General features: G+C 36.8%; 1 protein-coding gene across 2 annotated transcripts in view; it reads left to right on the top strand.

Annotated features, from left to right (window-relative positions):
* The window catches only part of LOC113236024 (rho guanine nucleotide exchange factor 10), a 56,233-nt gene that overhangs the window by 15,414 nt on the left and 24,835 nt on the right, over window positions 1-15,984 (top strand). For both annotated transcript variants that reach the window (XM_026471960.1, XM_026471959.1), the window contains 3 exons: window positions 1,209-1,311; window positions 8,292-8,499; window positions 10,163-10,339. In XM_026471960.1, coding sequence (XP_026327745.1) covers window positions 1,209-1,311; window positions 8,292-8,499; window positions 10,163-10,339 — 488 coding nt within the window. The remainder of the gene's footprint in view (window positions 1-1,208; window positions 1,312-8,291; window positions 8,500-10,162; window positions 10,340-15,984) is intronic.

The raw sequence follows: 15,984 nt of genomic DNA, 5'->3' as shown, positions 1-15,984 counted from the left end.
CTGCATTGTTTTTTGTTATCTAATTCTGCTTGCTGCTGTATTTTAATAAAATTAAATATCGTTGCGCAAAAATTCCTACGTCTCAACACCCACTCATGTGGTTTCAAGGTCTGTCGAATCAATTCGTGCTTCAATTTGTCCAAATACGACGGATACCTTCACCTGACTAATATTCTATCTGACTAATATTGACTTATCATTGAATATGATAAATTCTATGACTGTTATTTTTATTGTAGTCTAATAATCATGAGAACCATTTTATAGTGTGGCATAAATTATGTTTTGTCTATAGTATGAAGAATGATACAGGCATAGTTGACATTGTTTTACATTCATGTAAGGGTTATGGAATCTACTGACCTATTTATATCTCTATAAGGGGAATATATTTTAAACAAAGTCTCACTTGGAGGCGATAGCGATGTTTTTGAGGATCCAGCAGTCTGTCTAAATGGTGATTAATTGATTCTAGTGTTACAAAATACTAATTTGTATATTATTTTTATTGAATATCATGTTTTTACTACCATCATATGAGTTATTCGTTAACTCGATCTATTTTGTGAAAGTACTTCACTAGTGTGTTATTATTATTGGCATAGAGATCACATATACTAAATAGGTAACATCTGCTACCTCGATCCATAGCTTAGTTGATAAGAGCGGTAGCCACGTTGGGGCGACAGACGCTAGTTGGCGCCCAGTCGAATCGGAGGAATTTTTGTTTATGTTTTCGATCTTTGTATTAATAATAATAACAAGGCATATTTTTATCCAGATATTTAAAGTCCGTTACGAAAATAAAGAATGACATTTAAATACGGCTACAACTAAGTTCATAGTGATAATTGATAACCTTAAAAATACGTACATTACAAATACGTGTTAACTTTGATAACTTGTAACATTATTCTTCCTTTTGTTAGTTAAGTTCATACAGCGATGAGATTCACACGTCTGTGTTGTTCCAAAACATGAATTTGTGGTGTAATATAAATAAATAAATATTCGTTATAAAAGACGTTTATTACATATTATCGAACTAATAACAACCGTTTAAAATTGATTTAAATCTGTAGAAGTTTCCAAAGAATTCTTATTTACTTACGTCATGTTTTAAAGGGCTTAAAATATTTAAAAAGCGAAATATACGAAGTAGTTTCAAACGTGTAATTATTTCAAGTTATGGCTATAATTTGTTACAGATGAACACCGGTCGGCTGGTGGTAGCTGGGAAGAGCCGGTGAGTGCGGTGCGGAACATTCCCCTCCGGCGCTCCCAAAGGCTCAATTCCACCCTGGATTCAAGGTAACTCTCTTCCTAGAATACTATATTTAATTTTGTTTTTTTTTTCGAAATAAATTATTCGTCGAATTAGTGGAAACGTATTTACGCAGAAATTAAAAAGTCTGCAAATTGTTTAATCATATTTTTAGTGGTTTGATGTATTTTTAGACGCTGTTATATAAATACTGCCTAAATTGTAACTATGATGCCATGATTGTTTCCCGAATCCATTAGATCTTTCTTACTTTTAATTGAGTCTGGGCGACGGACACTTGCTCACATTAAAGTTATATAAATGAAAGATATAAAAAAACTAAATAAAAAACGACAACTTTGTTGCTGTAATATAATTGACTCAGCTAATGTTACTGTTGACCACGTGTACGTTGTACGGTCTACAATTCGGCCGTCCACTAACTAATACGGCTAAGTGACAAATGGTGCGATCCGATTTAAATAGCAAAAAATAGAGCACAAAATTCTCTTTTAAACAGTTAAAATTAGTTAACTTGTTCGACTTACCCTAACTATGCTTAGCTGAAATATCATTAAACAATTTCAATATTCTAAAACTGGGTTATGGTTTTTTATAATATCTCAAACAAAATATTTTGTCACCTATAGTTAGCGGACGACAGAATTGTAGTGGCCTTCAAGATGTCCATCGCAGTCATAGTAATTAACGGTTCCATCCTCTGTAACGTTGTGTCACAACAACAATACTTCTCAATAATATTAGACATACACATATTTGGATATAATTTAAAAAATATTAACTATTTTCAGTCTCAAATCGTTGTTGTTTAGTGATGCATACAAGAATAACACAGCGCCAAGCGACCAGCAATCAGCACCCGTCGCCTAAATATGGTGCGACAATTTTAGCCGCGTCAAACACCTATGCTCACAACATACCTATCTTTAACGCATTGTGATATAGTTGCTTGACGCATCGTCTTGGCCCGCTGCAATATTATCCCACTATTCATCGGCATAGGACACATAACTCCTTTAAACATTTAATTTATAGTCTTTATATTAACAACAGTTTCAATTGAAAAAGCACCTAAAGTGCACGTTATGGCAAGTAGTACGATCTCTAAACGAAGGAAGTAACTTAGTGCACGACACACCCAACTATGATTGATAGCTATTCCGAAATTAGAACCAATTCTCGGTTTTAAGAGGGGAGCGTCTAAAATGGGACGCGTTTTCAACTGAACTACGGTAATTACACTTTTAGAGTGAGCATGTCCCACAAAGCGTCAACTTTTAGGATCATTACAAGCTACAAAATATGTTGCTGTGGTACACAAAAGCGTCCTTTATTTACCTAAAACGAAGGTGACAATTACATTTGAAACGGTGTATTAATCGTGACCGTTGTAAATGTCGCTTATTTTTAAAACAGTTATTGTTTTCCTTTGATATTGGATTCGTGTATATTTTCAACAATGTCTCGGGTTAATTAAATCTTCATGAGTGTCACATTTTAAAATAAAGTTTGACGCTTTTTTTGAGTAATACCAATTACTGGTTAAAGAGCAAAAAAGGCGTCAATTTTTTTACCACTTAGCTGAAATGAGTTTGCTTGTGACATTTGGCACATGCGACTTCCTTCGTGGTGTGGTCCTGCCGCGACGAACAATTAGCGAGCGCGCGCATCCAATTAACAGAATTTCCTGTGCTCTACCGAGGGCAAAGAGGGCACTGCCTCCGGGCCGGGCTTGCGTTTGTTTTGAGAAAGCAACTCGCTTTGCATCATAATAGTTCTGCGAATTCTTGTATCACTGTGCCATGCAAACGTAGAGTATTTTCCTATATAAATTCAAAAATAAACCAATAGCCATACATTTTTTTAATTTAGTATCATGATGATTGTACTACCATGACATTCATAAATTTTCTGTGTAAATACGCCACTAGTTCGATCCGACTGGACTCGAACCAGCTTCTGCCGCCCCAACTTGCCTACTTAACAGCCGTGGAGCTCGTTTTAAAAGACTTTGTCCTGGAAAGTACTGAAACCTTACTTATTTCTGCCGCCACGCAATAATATGAGCATTACTGCGTTCCGGTTTTGAATGGTAGGGGTGCTAGTGAAATTACAGGCATATGGGACTTGACAACTTATGTCTCAGGATAACGGGCGCAATTGCAGTGATCCTCATAATAAACGATACGCGAACTGTACAATGCTTCTATTTTTAGCAGAATTCAATGCATTGTTAATAGGTAAAGAGATCACTATTTGTAGCTTTGGTATATAGCCCCACGTGATCATAAATCAAAACTGTTTTTATCACATGAAAGTAAGAAATCACGTATAATTAGCAGTAGAGCTCCTTGTGAAAGAGTTCGTCCAGGGAAGTACTGACACCTTACCTAATTTTGCCGCCAAGCGGTAATTTGTGCATTACTGCGCTCCGGTTTTGAAAGAGGTGCTGGTGAAATGACCTGCACGTGGGACTTATTATTAGTTCACAAATGCCGGAGTAATCGCGTAGTATACACACAAAAAAGACTCTCCTGTTTATGCATAAATAAGTTATCAACTAATTTCGTTCATAGAATCTTTAAACCTTTCTCCTGAAAAGTTCTCATTTTATAGATGTGTCCTTATTACACCAAGGGTGCGTATTTTTTATTTTCTCAAATTGGGTCATTTCAATAAAACGCGAAACTAAATTAAGTCCCAGGGTCTATAATAATAAAAGCTAATATAACTTTACCAATCTCTAACCAACGCAATTCATTGCCATTGATAGTTTTATTTTTATCGTTGATTACATTTTTTATTTTCGGTAATTGGGGACAAGTGCCTGTTAGCTTTACAACCAATGATTGAGCTACTACATTTAAAGCTGGCAATAACCAACCAGCGAAGTCTAAACAAAACTCTATAAAGTACAGTCAACGTCCAATTATAAGATCAAAAGACAAAAAAATTTTGCATCTAAAATGATAATTTTGTCAATACGTCAAGAGTCCGCAACCTACACATTTTGACAAACATCAAAGAACTAATGAATACAAGATACACTTTTCAATCGTAATGCTCTTAAGTATCTAATATATAATGACCAGAATAAGAGTTCGTTCAGGAAAGTACTTCCCACTAACCTTACTACACGTTTGAAGAGTATGTATATATAGGCTGGTGAAATTACAGGTACATGGGACTTGTCAACTTATGTCTCATGGTGACGGAGGCAGTGACAGTGCCCCACAGATTTTTGCGATTTAAAGCTCACTTACTACCAGGCGCACGATTTGTTCATCGCTTGATCATAAAAAAGTACCACTTTGGATGTATACATAGTTTTGTTTAGATTGACTGCCATTTTGATGCTAACTGAACCATGGCTTTGCAATAATCACTTAGCTTATCAACAGAACTCAGTCAATAGTAAGAAGTAAGCAGTGTTTGATGGCAGAAACCGTTGCAATTTATAATAAATAATTGCTCATAAACATTCCTTGGAAGGCGTATCTCATATTTACGAGCATTTTATTATGATGGGCTTATCTGAGTAAACACTCAGTTGCAAGTTATATACGACGCAAGGGAATGGGCTGCCAAGGCAGACTGTACGTCGTCGTCAACTCGAGTAATCATTTCTACTTTCAATTTAGCTGTGATTTAGCAGCAAGGCTTTACAGTTCCTTGACTACCTCACTCAAGCCTCCATTTGACCTTCAGTCTTACACCCAATGTACAAAAAGTCATTTTACTATCCCAATTAAATCGTGATTACTTAGTGTGAATAAATTTGCAGTTTGTCTTACGTTTGTCACTTATGACCTTCAGGTTAAAACTATGGTACAAAAAAAAACTTAATCAATTTGTGGTCTTTTAAACAGATAAGTTTTTTACGTAGATTTAATTTGCGAATAAATACTTTTCCTTATAGTTATATTGTAATAATTTAAGCAAAAAGTTTACTGATAATTACGTTCGTGTTTGGGTTAATCAACTTTTTTTGCATAAAAATTTCAAATTGATTAATATTTTTATAATTAATTTAAAAAACTCACTATTTGTCTGTTGTCTAAATGGCTCAGTCGCAGAATGTCCACTTCGCAAAATGTTTACCGCACGCAAATAGTACATTTCTCAGAGTGTCCCTTTCGCAAAATGATGTTGGATATATGTCATTTTCATCATATATTTATAGAAAAAATAATAATAATAATTCAGTGTGAATTCGGTAACGCCGGAGACAAAACTTCAAATAGTTTTATTTTTTATGGTACCAAGTGATGGGAGATCAAGTCGCGCACCTGGTGACAGTAAGATGCATTGCCACTCAGAGCTTTCAATCGTAAAGATCTGAGGGGCACTGCCACTAACGCCTGTCACCCTGAGACATAATTTTAGTGACATTGTAGGCACAAGGACAGGAAAAAGGTCAAATTTTTTACGAATTCTTACAATCATTTTATTATATATGACTAACGTAATATGGAATTCATATTTGATAGTTAGGAATATCAAAAACCATTCCTTTTTTTTATACTTTCGCCACAGAGAAGGTATAAAAGTTCTTTGACCCATTTTTTTTAACGCACACTCATTTACCATTGTACGTTCCGAGTTGTTACTAACACTAATTTTTAAGTTATTTTGTTACTAACACCGAGTTCAGAGTCCGAAATAAATTATTATTATTATTTACCAGTGGCGAAAGGTCCATATACATTCCATCGACTTGCCAAAGAAATTTAGTCTACAGCAGTGGCGAGGCGTCTATATAACTCGATTTCCACCGGCTTGCTAAAATTTCCCACGTATCATCAAATATCATAAATATTTTAAAGTAATTTACTACGTTTAATTTTACGTGTAGAATAATTAACCAGTGAAATAAAGTGTACTAGTATCTTGTGTGCTAATAACTTTGTTAAGACAAGTGTTCTTTGTTTTGCTCCGGCATTACTAAAGACAATTCACGCCTCGCTACTGGTCTACAATTTAGTAATACATAATGAAATAAAAACGTCTAGCATTGCTGCATTTACTTCATACCGTGAAAGGTATACGCAGCAAATGCAGCTATGGGTTAATTGGCGGGATTCCTCCAAAAAAGTCAGCATTCTGGTATCGCACCTTTATCCCGTCAACACAAATTAAATGCAAGATAGAAGCCGCAATCGTTCAGTACCGTTGATTGGATCTCACACAAGTCTGTGAAACAGCAAATGTGATTGAATTGCGATGTGTAATTTCACACACTTTATAACGCTGCTGACGTTTGATCACACGGCAGGAATACTACCGCAATCTCAATCGGATAAAAGATAAAGTTTACGACTGCAATGCACATTAAAAATTAATAACCCATTCGTGTAACTAAAGCGCAACATAAAAGGCGAACAAAGGCATTACGTACAGTTTCCAAACAAAGTTGCTTCTTGAATTATTTATAAGCAAAGAAAAACACAGCCTTGGAATTCACAGGAGATTGCTTGTCCACTTCGCTGTAATACAATCTTAAGTGCAACAAAAACACCTTAGGCAGACCCTAAGCACCGTTGAAAATACCTCGTATAAAATTGTATTACGCAGATTGCCTCGCAGTGAAGCAACCGCAACGACAATATTTTGTCTTTCATCACGTTACCAAATGGGATATAATATATTCGTTCAACCTCCTCATACATTAAACATGTAATATACTACAATAGCTCTGTACTCGCATGTTATGCCTTCGACAGATTCTTTGTTTACTCGATATATTTTATTAAGTTAACTTGCTCTATTGTATTTGATATTATTTGCCGATTGTTCTGTGATTTCATCCGCGCACAACTTCGCGTTTGGTAATACAACAAGGGAAAAGTAAAGATACAAATATTGCGATAGTGGATAATTGTTAGTTCAATTCTCTCTCATTTTTGAACGTGAACCCCTATAATACCTTCATAAATCGCTAATACCTTCAGCAACCAGCCATCTCGATGGCCTCTAATGACAAAAACCATTAAATTAAATTGTCAGAAAGCCATCATGCAACTCCAGTTTCTAGTTTCACAAGTTTCTCCAATTATTCTAGTCTTTCCTTTCATTATTGGACATCTTCCGCGTCGGCTTAATTGCTCATATCCTACAATTAATAAACTTAATCTAATTATCATGGTATGCAGTAATAACATGGTTCTTTCTCTGAATAAGAAATCGACCTGAGGTATACGCGAAAGGTGACTCGTATTTGATATTAATGTTTTTCTAGTTGTTTGACTACGTAAATAAATGGGCCATGTGATATTATTTCCTTCCTGTGTTTTCCCTCCATCAATGTAACATTAACGTCATCGGATGATAAATGTTAGGGTTGAACAGACCGGTACAGTTACTCACTATCCCGATACTGTCGACTGATGCGGTACAAACCACAAACTGAAAACGTTTAGGTATAACCGCAACAACAGTCCGATGACCAACCTTATTGCTATTTCCTTTGTTTTTATCGACACATTTTCGTTTTTCTACAAGCATTCCACGTGCCTTTCTACTACTTTCTAAGCATATTGTTAATGGTAATTAACATTTCGACCTCGACTGATACAAAAATCACAATCTTCGTGAATTGTTTATTAACCGACTTTAAAAAAAAGAGGAGGTCCTCAGTTCGTCTGTATTTTTTTGTACGTTTGTTACGTGATAACTCCGGCATTATGAACCGATTTTAATGATTCTTTTTTTGTTGGAAGTAGTGGTCCCAATTATATTTGAAGAAAATATTCCACCTCTAAGGCTAGCAAACTAGGGGATGAATCCGGTTTCGCCCATTTTTCGATAACCGATTTCAATAAAACTTGGCAAGAAGATGTAATTCCACGAACTTTTAAGATCGGCTTTTTAATACTCTCTGTGCTGAGGTTATTCAATATTTAGCTTTCTATGTTTGCAAAATTAGTGAACTATCTACTATAATCTAGTTAGGCAACTGATCTGGTTTCCGTACATACATCACTAATGTAACGTCCTTTTCGTGCAGGACTAGTGGGCAGTTGCGCAACACGCTCAGCCGCGCTCGGGAGCTATGCGAGCGCTGGCGCAGCGGCGGTGCACCCGCACCTCCCGCTCCTCCCCCCGACGACGAAGGCGGGGGGCGGCTGGCGCGGTGGTTCAGCGTTCGACGCGGCTCCACACACCAATATGACATGCATGTCAACGATACAGACAAAATGCCCAAAGTGCCTGAGGTTTGTATAATTTATCTATTCCCGTTTCTATTGATTATTAATTTCAACTATTGTCCTACGTGTAATGCAATTTTAACCTTGAATGCAAGTAGACGATTCGAAACCGTGCCTCAAGTAGTCATATCAAATATTCGATAGTGAGTGTCTAAAGCTTATACAATAACAATCAAATTTATTGTTCTGAGCCGTCGCGTTTGACCATACTTTATGGCACTGAGCCATTTCAAATTGTCTCCTTTTCCAACTGAGACAGGAATAGTTTGTTTACTGCAAGTCAGCTATGAAAAGACGGCACGCATTATGTCACACACACTTTGCAATGATGTAATGTGACAATCTAATAGACCTAGCTGTGCAAGGTTGCATTGTAGCAGCAATTAAGAGTAAGTACAACGATTACCGTTACTTATTAGTGCTTTCTATGCAAGAAGACGTGAACAGATGTGAGTACGTCAATATTAAGATGGCTAGTTTGTAGTTAGAGTATCATTGTAGCTGCTAATGGTTTGTTATCGAAACGTCACGGATGACGGCGATTTTTGAAGCTTCAGTTTTTATATAAATTACAATGGCACAACACTTACAAGGCCGCGTAGCAAGAATTACCGTAGCGGAAATATTTATCTGTTATTTTGTGCACTTAACTGGACTATTGTGTTATGTTATATGACTCATGATACTTATGGACAAATGTCTGTGGTGTACGATGCTCAGCACATACGCTTTAATGAAATTTTTCGAGAGAATATTTAAACTTGAAATACAACTTCATTCAACTCTCATTCCGGGCAATATCAATGAAACAGACGATGCACAGTCATAAACGTGGTCATTGACTCCCCGCGTCGCGACAATTTCTGGAATTAATAGGCTCTCTTTATTGGTCGGCCTATGTAAAGGAAATACAACTTATTAAACACTACTATATCGCTCATGATTCACATTTGAATTTAGATGAATCACTCGGACCATTAAGTTGCCATTGAATAATAAACCGCAGTAACGAGCCGGGAGTAGAGTCGCCTACCGCCTTGCGTCTACAGTTCCGAGACTCCTCGACGTGAATTACTAAACAAATAATCTATAAAAACATGTGATATAATGATGTGCGAGTGGATACCCGTGCGCTACTACTATGGAGTCATGTCCACGATTGTAATTTTCTTACTTCAGTGTATTTTTAGCCAGACTACGTGTATAACGTGTGATTTGTAAACGTCAAAAGTTGATCTAGCATCTGGTTCATAGAAACTATAACCATGTTCTGTGTAAAGCTTCTGCATGATAAAGCTGATTATTCCCTGTCAGATTTTGATAAACGAGTAAGTCGATTTCGCGAGCATTACTTTTGACGTTTACGTGTTTACATTAGGAAGCCAATAGAATAAATAACGTAGTGTCCAGATGGCCCGTTTTCATTGACTCACCAATATAATTTTGAAGTCCATCGCGGGTTCCGGAAACGTTGCAAAAGCGGAATTTGCGCATAAAATGCCTGTTTATTCACCAAACCGGAGCGAACGTTTGATGGCAGTAAAATATATGGCCTTGCTTGTGGCACGCGCTAGAACGCGTCATCTGGATGCTAACGAGGAAATGGTTGAGTTACGACGAGTGTTAGTGTTGTGTTGTGGCGGGATTTGGATTGGTGTTGTTGTTGCAGTTGGAAGAGGACATGTTTTCGTGCGGAGGCGAGATGCGGGGCGGGAGGGTGCCACCACCGTCTCTAGGTTCGCCGCCGGACTCGCTCACATCGGTGCAGTTGCGCCGCCGGCACGTCGTTGCCGCTATCATGCACAGCGAGAACTCCTATGTCGCCACGCTACAGAGACTTATCAATGTTAGTATTTTTAAATGATCTTATATAAGTAAATAGACAAATTACGTAGTAAATAGACAAGCAGGCGACCTTACGTAAGTAGCTGCTGCTTGCAATTCAGTAACTCCTTCGACCCTCAATGTGTCGTTTAGACTAACTTGTTATTACATCTATAGTATCCACGGCTTACACATCTAAGTACGAAAAATGTGACCTTATAAGTTGTTATACACGTTCGCAAAGTTCGCAATATATAACGCCGGTATGTCAAAGGCCGCGCAACACGGTATTGTTCTCGTATCTCGTTATCGAGGTATTAGTAAATACTTGCTGAACATGTGGTAAGAGGTAGTCGAACGATCAAATGATTATTGACCTACCATTGAGTAGAAATTGACATCCTTAAAGTGATTGCTATACAAGTTACTTGCAATTGTAACTGATTAAGTAATATTTTTAGAAGGCCTAATTAGTGAATTCTTATTCTGGTTGCAATGAAATTAAGGAATATCGCAATACGACCATACGTGGGCTGATTGTTATTAACTTTTAAATATTTCTCGTGCAAACAGCCAGTAATTGCTCATACACCGCAATTTCAATATTTGCCTTGCGCAATAAGTAACGAGCAAGTGTAGTATAGATTGTCAACAAAGCCGACCTCCTGTACTGTACACAAACTGGTTTGCGATGCTATCGTAACATCTCGGATCCTCGAGAGATGTCTGTATAACACTCGCTGACATTTTCTCATGACTCTAGAGAAATTCGTGATCGGGAAGGAAGTTTAGATTGATGGCAGGCTAACCGCCAATTACAATTCAGGCACACGAGAGACAGTTCATATTACGCAATCTGTCAGGTAAATGGATGAAAACAAGTTACCACTTTTGTTTTCTATTACCGCATGGAGGTGTAACAGACATGACAGGACATTTAATTAAATCGTAAGCTGACAGTTGCAAAATTACGACCAGGTGTAATAGAGTAGAGCCAAACTCACAACCGGGGCGTTGGTTTAATAATTATTTGTCGTTCAAAATTTGGTTTGTGGACTTTTGAAAACGAATACTAAATTTGTGCCCATATTGCGCAATAGACCACCTATCTCTGACATGCAGGAACTCTAGAGGTGAAAGTTGTGGGAAAGACTAATAGATTCACGTCGTCTATTGTGAAAACAGACTATTACACACAATTTATCTCCAACGTTTAATTTCGGTGTATGTTAAAGGTATCTTCTATCTAGAATTCACATTTCTTTTATGGCACATTTCTTAGGCATTTTCTATTTTCACATCAACTTTACTTACACAGATATTGTATAGATAAACCCCATTTACCCATTTGGCGTGAAGATTCTCTAGCGAACAAAAACTCGTGAACTTTGTTGTTGTTGGAAAATACTGTAAATAAGAAGACAGGCGTATAGTTGGTGTCAAAAGTTTGTATATGTATGTTAATATCTAAAACCTGTCTGGCCCACTTTGTATTGTTTCGCCCACAATTCACATGTTACCGATTTGCATATTAGGAAGCGGGCCAGCTGTTTTGTATAGACACTATTTGCAAGTTGATTAGCGAGGTCGTCCCTGATTTGAAACGGCGCCTCTAAAACGTGGTTTGCGAAAAATTGACGTCTATTTTCTATACACGCTGGCTATTTCAATGTTTACAGCATTCTAACATTAGCGGCGACTGTGTGACGTAAAGTGGACCGACCGATGTTAATGTCATTATCAAGAGAAGATTTAATGTTCGTTTTTTATGTTATGAGTGTCTTGCTGAATAACCAGTTTGCATTAATAAATCGTAATATTATTTCTTAGGTGTCAAAGCTAGTGTAGTCATAAGTGTGAATAAGCGCAAAACTCAAAGTTAATTATATTCTGTTTTTTTATTTATGTTAGTTAGCAAACGTTTTGTGTTTAGATTCCCCTTTTGTCATTGTTCTTGGTGATTACTATTCAACAATAACATTATAATATAATTTGTCTATAAGTTGCCTCTTACATATTAACACTTGTTTTATACATTGATTACGTCCTTTTCAAGATAACAGGTCTGCTATTACATCAGAATTCAAAATCGAATACGAAAGCTTGTCTTTTTTTGTAATACCAAGTGATGGGACGAGCAAGTCGTGAGCCTTGTGGTAAATGACACGCCTAACCATAACAGTTGCAGTGTCACTCAGAGCTTTAAATCGCAAAGATCTTAGTGGCACTGCCACTGCTCACGGCACCAATCCCATGTATCTGTAATTTCACCAGCAACCTTACCATTCTAAACTGAAATACAGTAATGCTCACATTAGGGCGCGTTCCTATTATGTCGTGACGACAGATAGTCGTGTAGTTTAAAGTGTCGTAGCTTGTGTATTAAATGAAGTTATTTACATGTAGTAAAAACACGATTAACTGTCGCTCACGACTTTTTTGACGTTACGACGACAGACTATCATGACAGTGGGAAGAGCTGAAACGACAGTCGTCCGCCGATAAATAAAACGTCACGATAAAAATGTGATGACAGATAATCGCAGCTTCAAACGATTCTGTCGTGTAAACGACAAGGCGGTTGCTGTGAACCGATAAATTGTCGCCACTATAGTGGGAACAGCTAGACATGACAGTTGTTCAACGATAAAATAAACGTCTACGACAGTCACGACAGATAATCGTGATGTGGGAACAGGCTAGACGCGACAGTCGTCCAACGATAAATAAAACGTTACGCATAATGGGAACGCGCCCTAACTCCTTAGCGGCAGAAATAGGTAAGGTGGCAGTACTTACCTGGACAAACTCTTTCACAAGGTGCTCTACTGTTATAACATTGTTTGTACTTTCTCACATTGCACTCTCACAATACACTTTGAATAGCAGAACCTGCAGATGCCTCTAAAACTACTAAGCGGGAAACTCGATACTGGCAAATTAGAGCTGGCAATGTATTCGCTTCTATATTTTCACAATTCTAAATTAAGATATATCTCGATATTTTCTTACAACTATTATGTCGCAACAAACCAACAGACGAATTTAATTTAAACTTCATTTATACTTCTACAACTGTGTACGCATGAATATTGCACAAAAACAAAGAGCATTTTAAAATAATTAACTCTCTCGCGCAACTGAAACATCTGTGCCTCTAACATGTGTTTTAAGTGTTAGTAATCGCTTGCGCCCGTGTAAAAAATTTGTTTGCTAAATTATAACTCTTCCGGTACTTCTTTTTGTGACCTTAAGGGGCGCTATACAATTGCCTTATAAATCTTTTCCACACCGCCCATCATCGGTGAATTTTAAGAGTATGAGCTCATGGTAAGGGAACATTACTTCGTCGTCGTTACATTAAGGATATTTGAATTTAAAATAATATTGCGTAATAATCAATACATATCCCACGCACTGGAAATGCCGTACCTACTTCTCATTACTATATTTTATTTATTAATTTATTTAGTTATTAGTTACATCATATTGTTAAAGTAAAATATTTGCAAATCATACTTATTGTTAATAGAATGTTCTCTGGTAATTTAAATATTAGGTTTTTAACTATAGTTACAGGTTGTAACTGTAGTTCAGAATAGGGTGGTTTGCATTAATATTCGACATAACTAGTTGAGCTCAGTCAGCCGTGACCATGGGACTTGTGAAGAGTCCGAAACGTTTTTTGTTTGAAAGTCAGTCAGATCGCAGAATTTTTCTTTGTGTTTCTTCGATTTTTGTATCAACAATAATAAGGTTTATTTATCATATATGACGATCAATTTATGTAATTTTTAATGCAATAATATATAAAATTTAAAGAAATAATCAAAGGATTTTTGTCTGATCTTTGTATTAATAATTATAACAAACTAGTGGAGTAATTGCACATAAAAATAATTGAATATCAATTCAATAAAAATTTAAATATAAAATTTAATTTAATTTTCGTTAATTGTCTAGTACCCCACGCGCAGTATAGGCGCTTAGATGTCGAATTGCGGCCCACCACATACCATACAAGTACCTCATTCCGTTTGAGTTCGTAGAATACATCCTGTTCCTAGGTATTGATGAATACAATACTGTTTAGTTTATCGCCATCCTTCACATAGATATCTGACCAGAGTTCAATGATTATACCTATCGATATCGCTTGTTATAAATATAACTAAAGGCGAAGAAACTGGGATTGTTGACGTCTATCCGGCTACGGCAAAAGCAGGGTTTTCATTTCAGTTGGAATTAAAAACACCCAATTGCACACATTCTGCTTTAACACCACTGGCACGCAATCCGCGTTAGCGCCACTGATACGCATTATTTTTTCCTTTTAATAACGTCTCCGTTAGCACAAGCGGAAATAACTTACAATTTTGACAGGAAGAATTTACTTATATAGTTCGATTTAACATTTCATGTTCTATGTTGTGTTGTAAAAAAATCCTTTTCGTCAACATTGTAAATTATGGTCATCAATGTTGTAAGAGACAATAATATCACAAACCAATACAGTTGCGCAACGTTGCACTATCAGAAAACTCGACGCAGTCCCATTTGAAGGGTTCTTTTTCCGTGCAGGCAACGGTGGCCATGAGCACTGTTGCCTGCAGCTTGGTTGTTCTTGTAAACCAATGGCGTTTAAGGACTAGACCAATTTTTTTGAGTGGTGATAAATAAGATCATACAATCTCACCTTGCAAAAAAAATAAGGTTTAAAACTGAGACTGCGTCGAGTTCACTGATATCACTTGCGCAGAGCAACGACGGGGTACTCGAGGAGAGTTGGGCGGTGCGGGCACCATCCTGCAAACACTCTCAATCAGTCGGATTGCGCGCTAAGTGTTGACGTGTGCGTGTTTTAAAATATTTTTTAATTCGTTCAGCGAATTCTACGAAAATCGTAGCATGCGTATATAATGGCACGCATAAACTGTTCTATGCGGATGCAATATTGGAAACAATATTTTAGATTTTTATTTTTAGATAAATTATTTTACATACTGAATAAAGTAGAATTGAAGTCACTGCCATGCTCATGTTTCCCCTTATTCTTTTATGATTAATTTATTCACCCGAATGGGAATACACTATATACTACAATTTAATAGTAGAAAACGGAAACATCTAAGAATAAAGTGTCATGTATATTTTTACGTATATGTTTGGCAGTGCAAGAATTGTAAATCTTTGTTACTTGTATTTAACAGTTATTGTGTATTGATAAGTAATAATTATTATAGTAAATGAAACTATTTTTCCGGATTTAAATCGCGTTTTTTCAAACAAACCGACGTTTCGGGTCCTTTACAGGTCCCGTGCTCACGGTTGACTCCCGTGACGGTCCCATGGTCCCATGGTCGCAGACTGTAGACTTGTTTACGCGACAGGTAAACAAATCTGCAGTCTGCGAGCATGTCATGGATAAACCTACACATTCAATGAAGTTTGACAAACCCCAGGTCCTTGCAAAAGAAGTCCGTTATCTACCCAGGATGCTGCGAGAGCCCATTGAAATTAAAAAACATCCTAATTTCAACTGGGAAGATGGTTTCTCCGTACCACCAGTTTGGGATCCAGTATTTCCTCTAATGAAAAATCTCAAACAGACATAAGACTGCAGTACTAATTAATATGTTTTAGTTTATTCTAATTTGTATTAATAAT

The sequence above is a fragment of the Hyposmocoma kahamanoa genome, unplaced genomic scaffold (assembly GCF_003589595.1).
Source record: "Hyposmocoma kahamanoa isolate Upper Pololo Valley unplaced genomic scaffold, ASM358959v1 88, whole genome shotgun sequence".
In the NCBI taxonomy this organism is placed as follows: domain Eukaryota; kingdom Metazoa; phylum Arthropoda; class Insecta; order Lepidoptera; family Cosmopterigidae; genus Hyposmocoma; species Hyposmocoma kahamanoa.
Note: the sequence above shows the minus strand (reverse complement) of the source record. Positions and strands in the feature narration are given on the sequence as shown.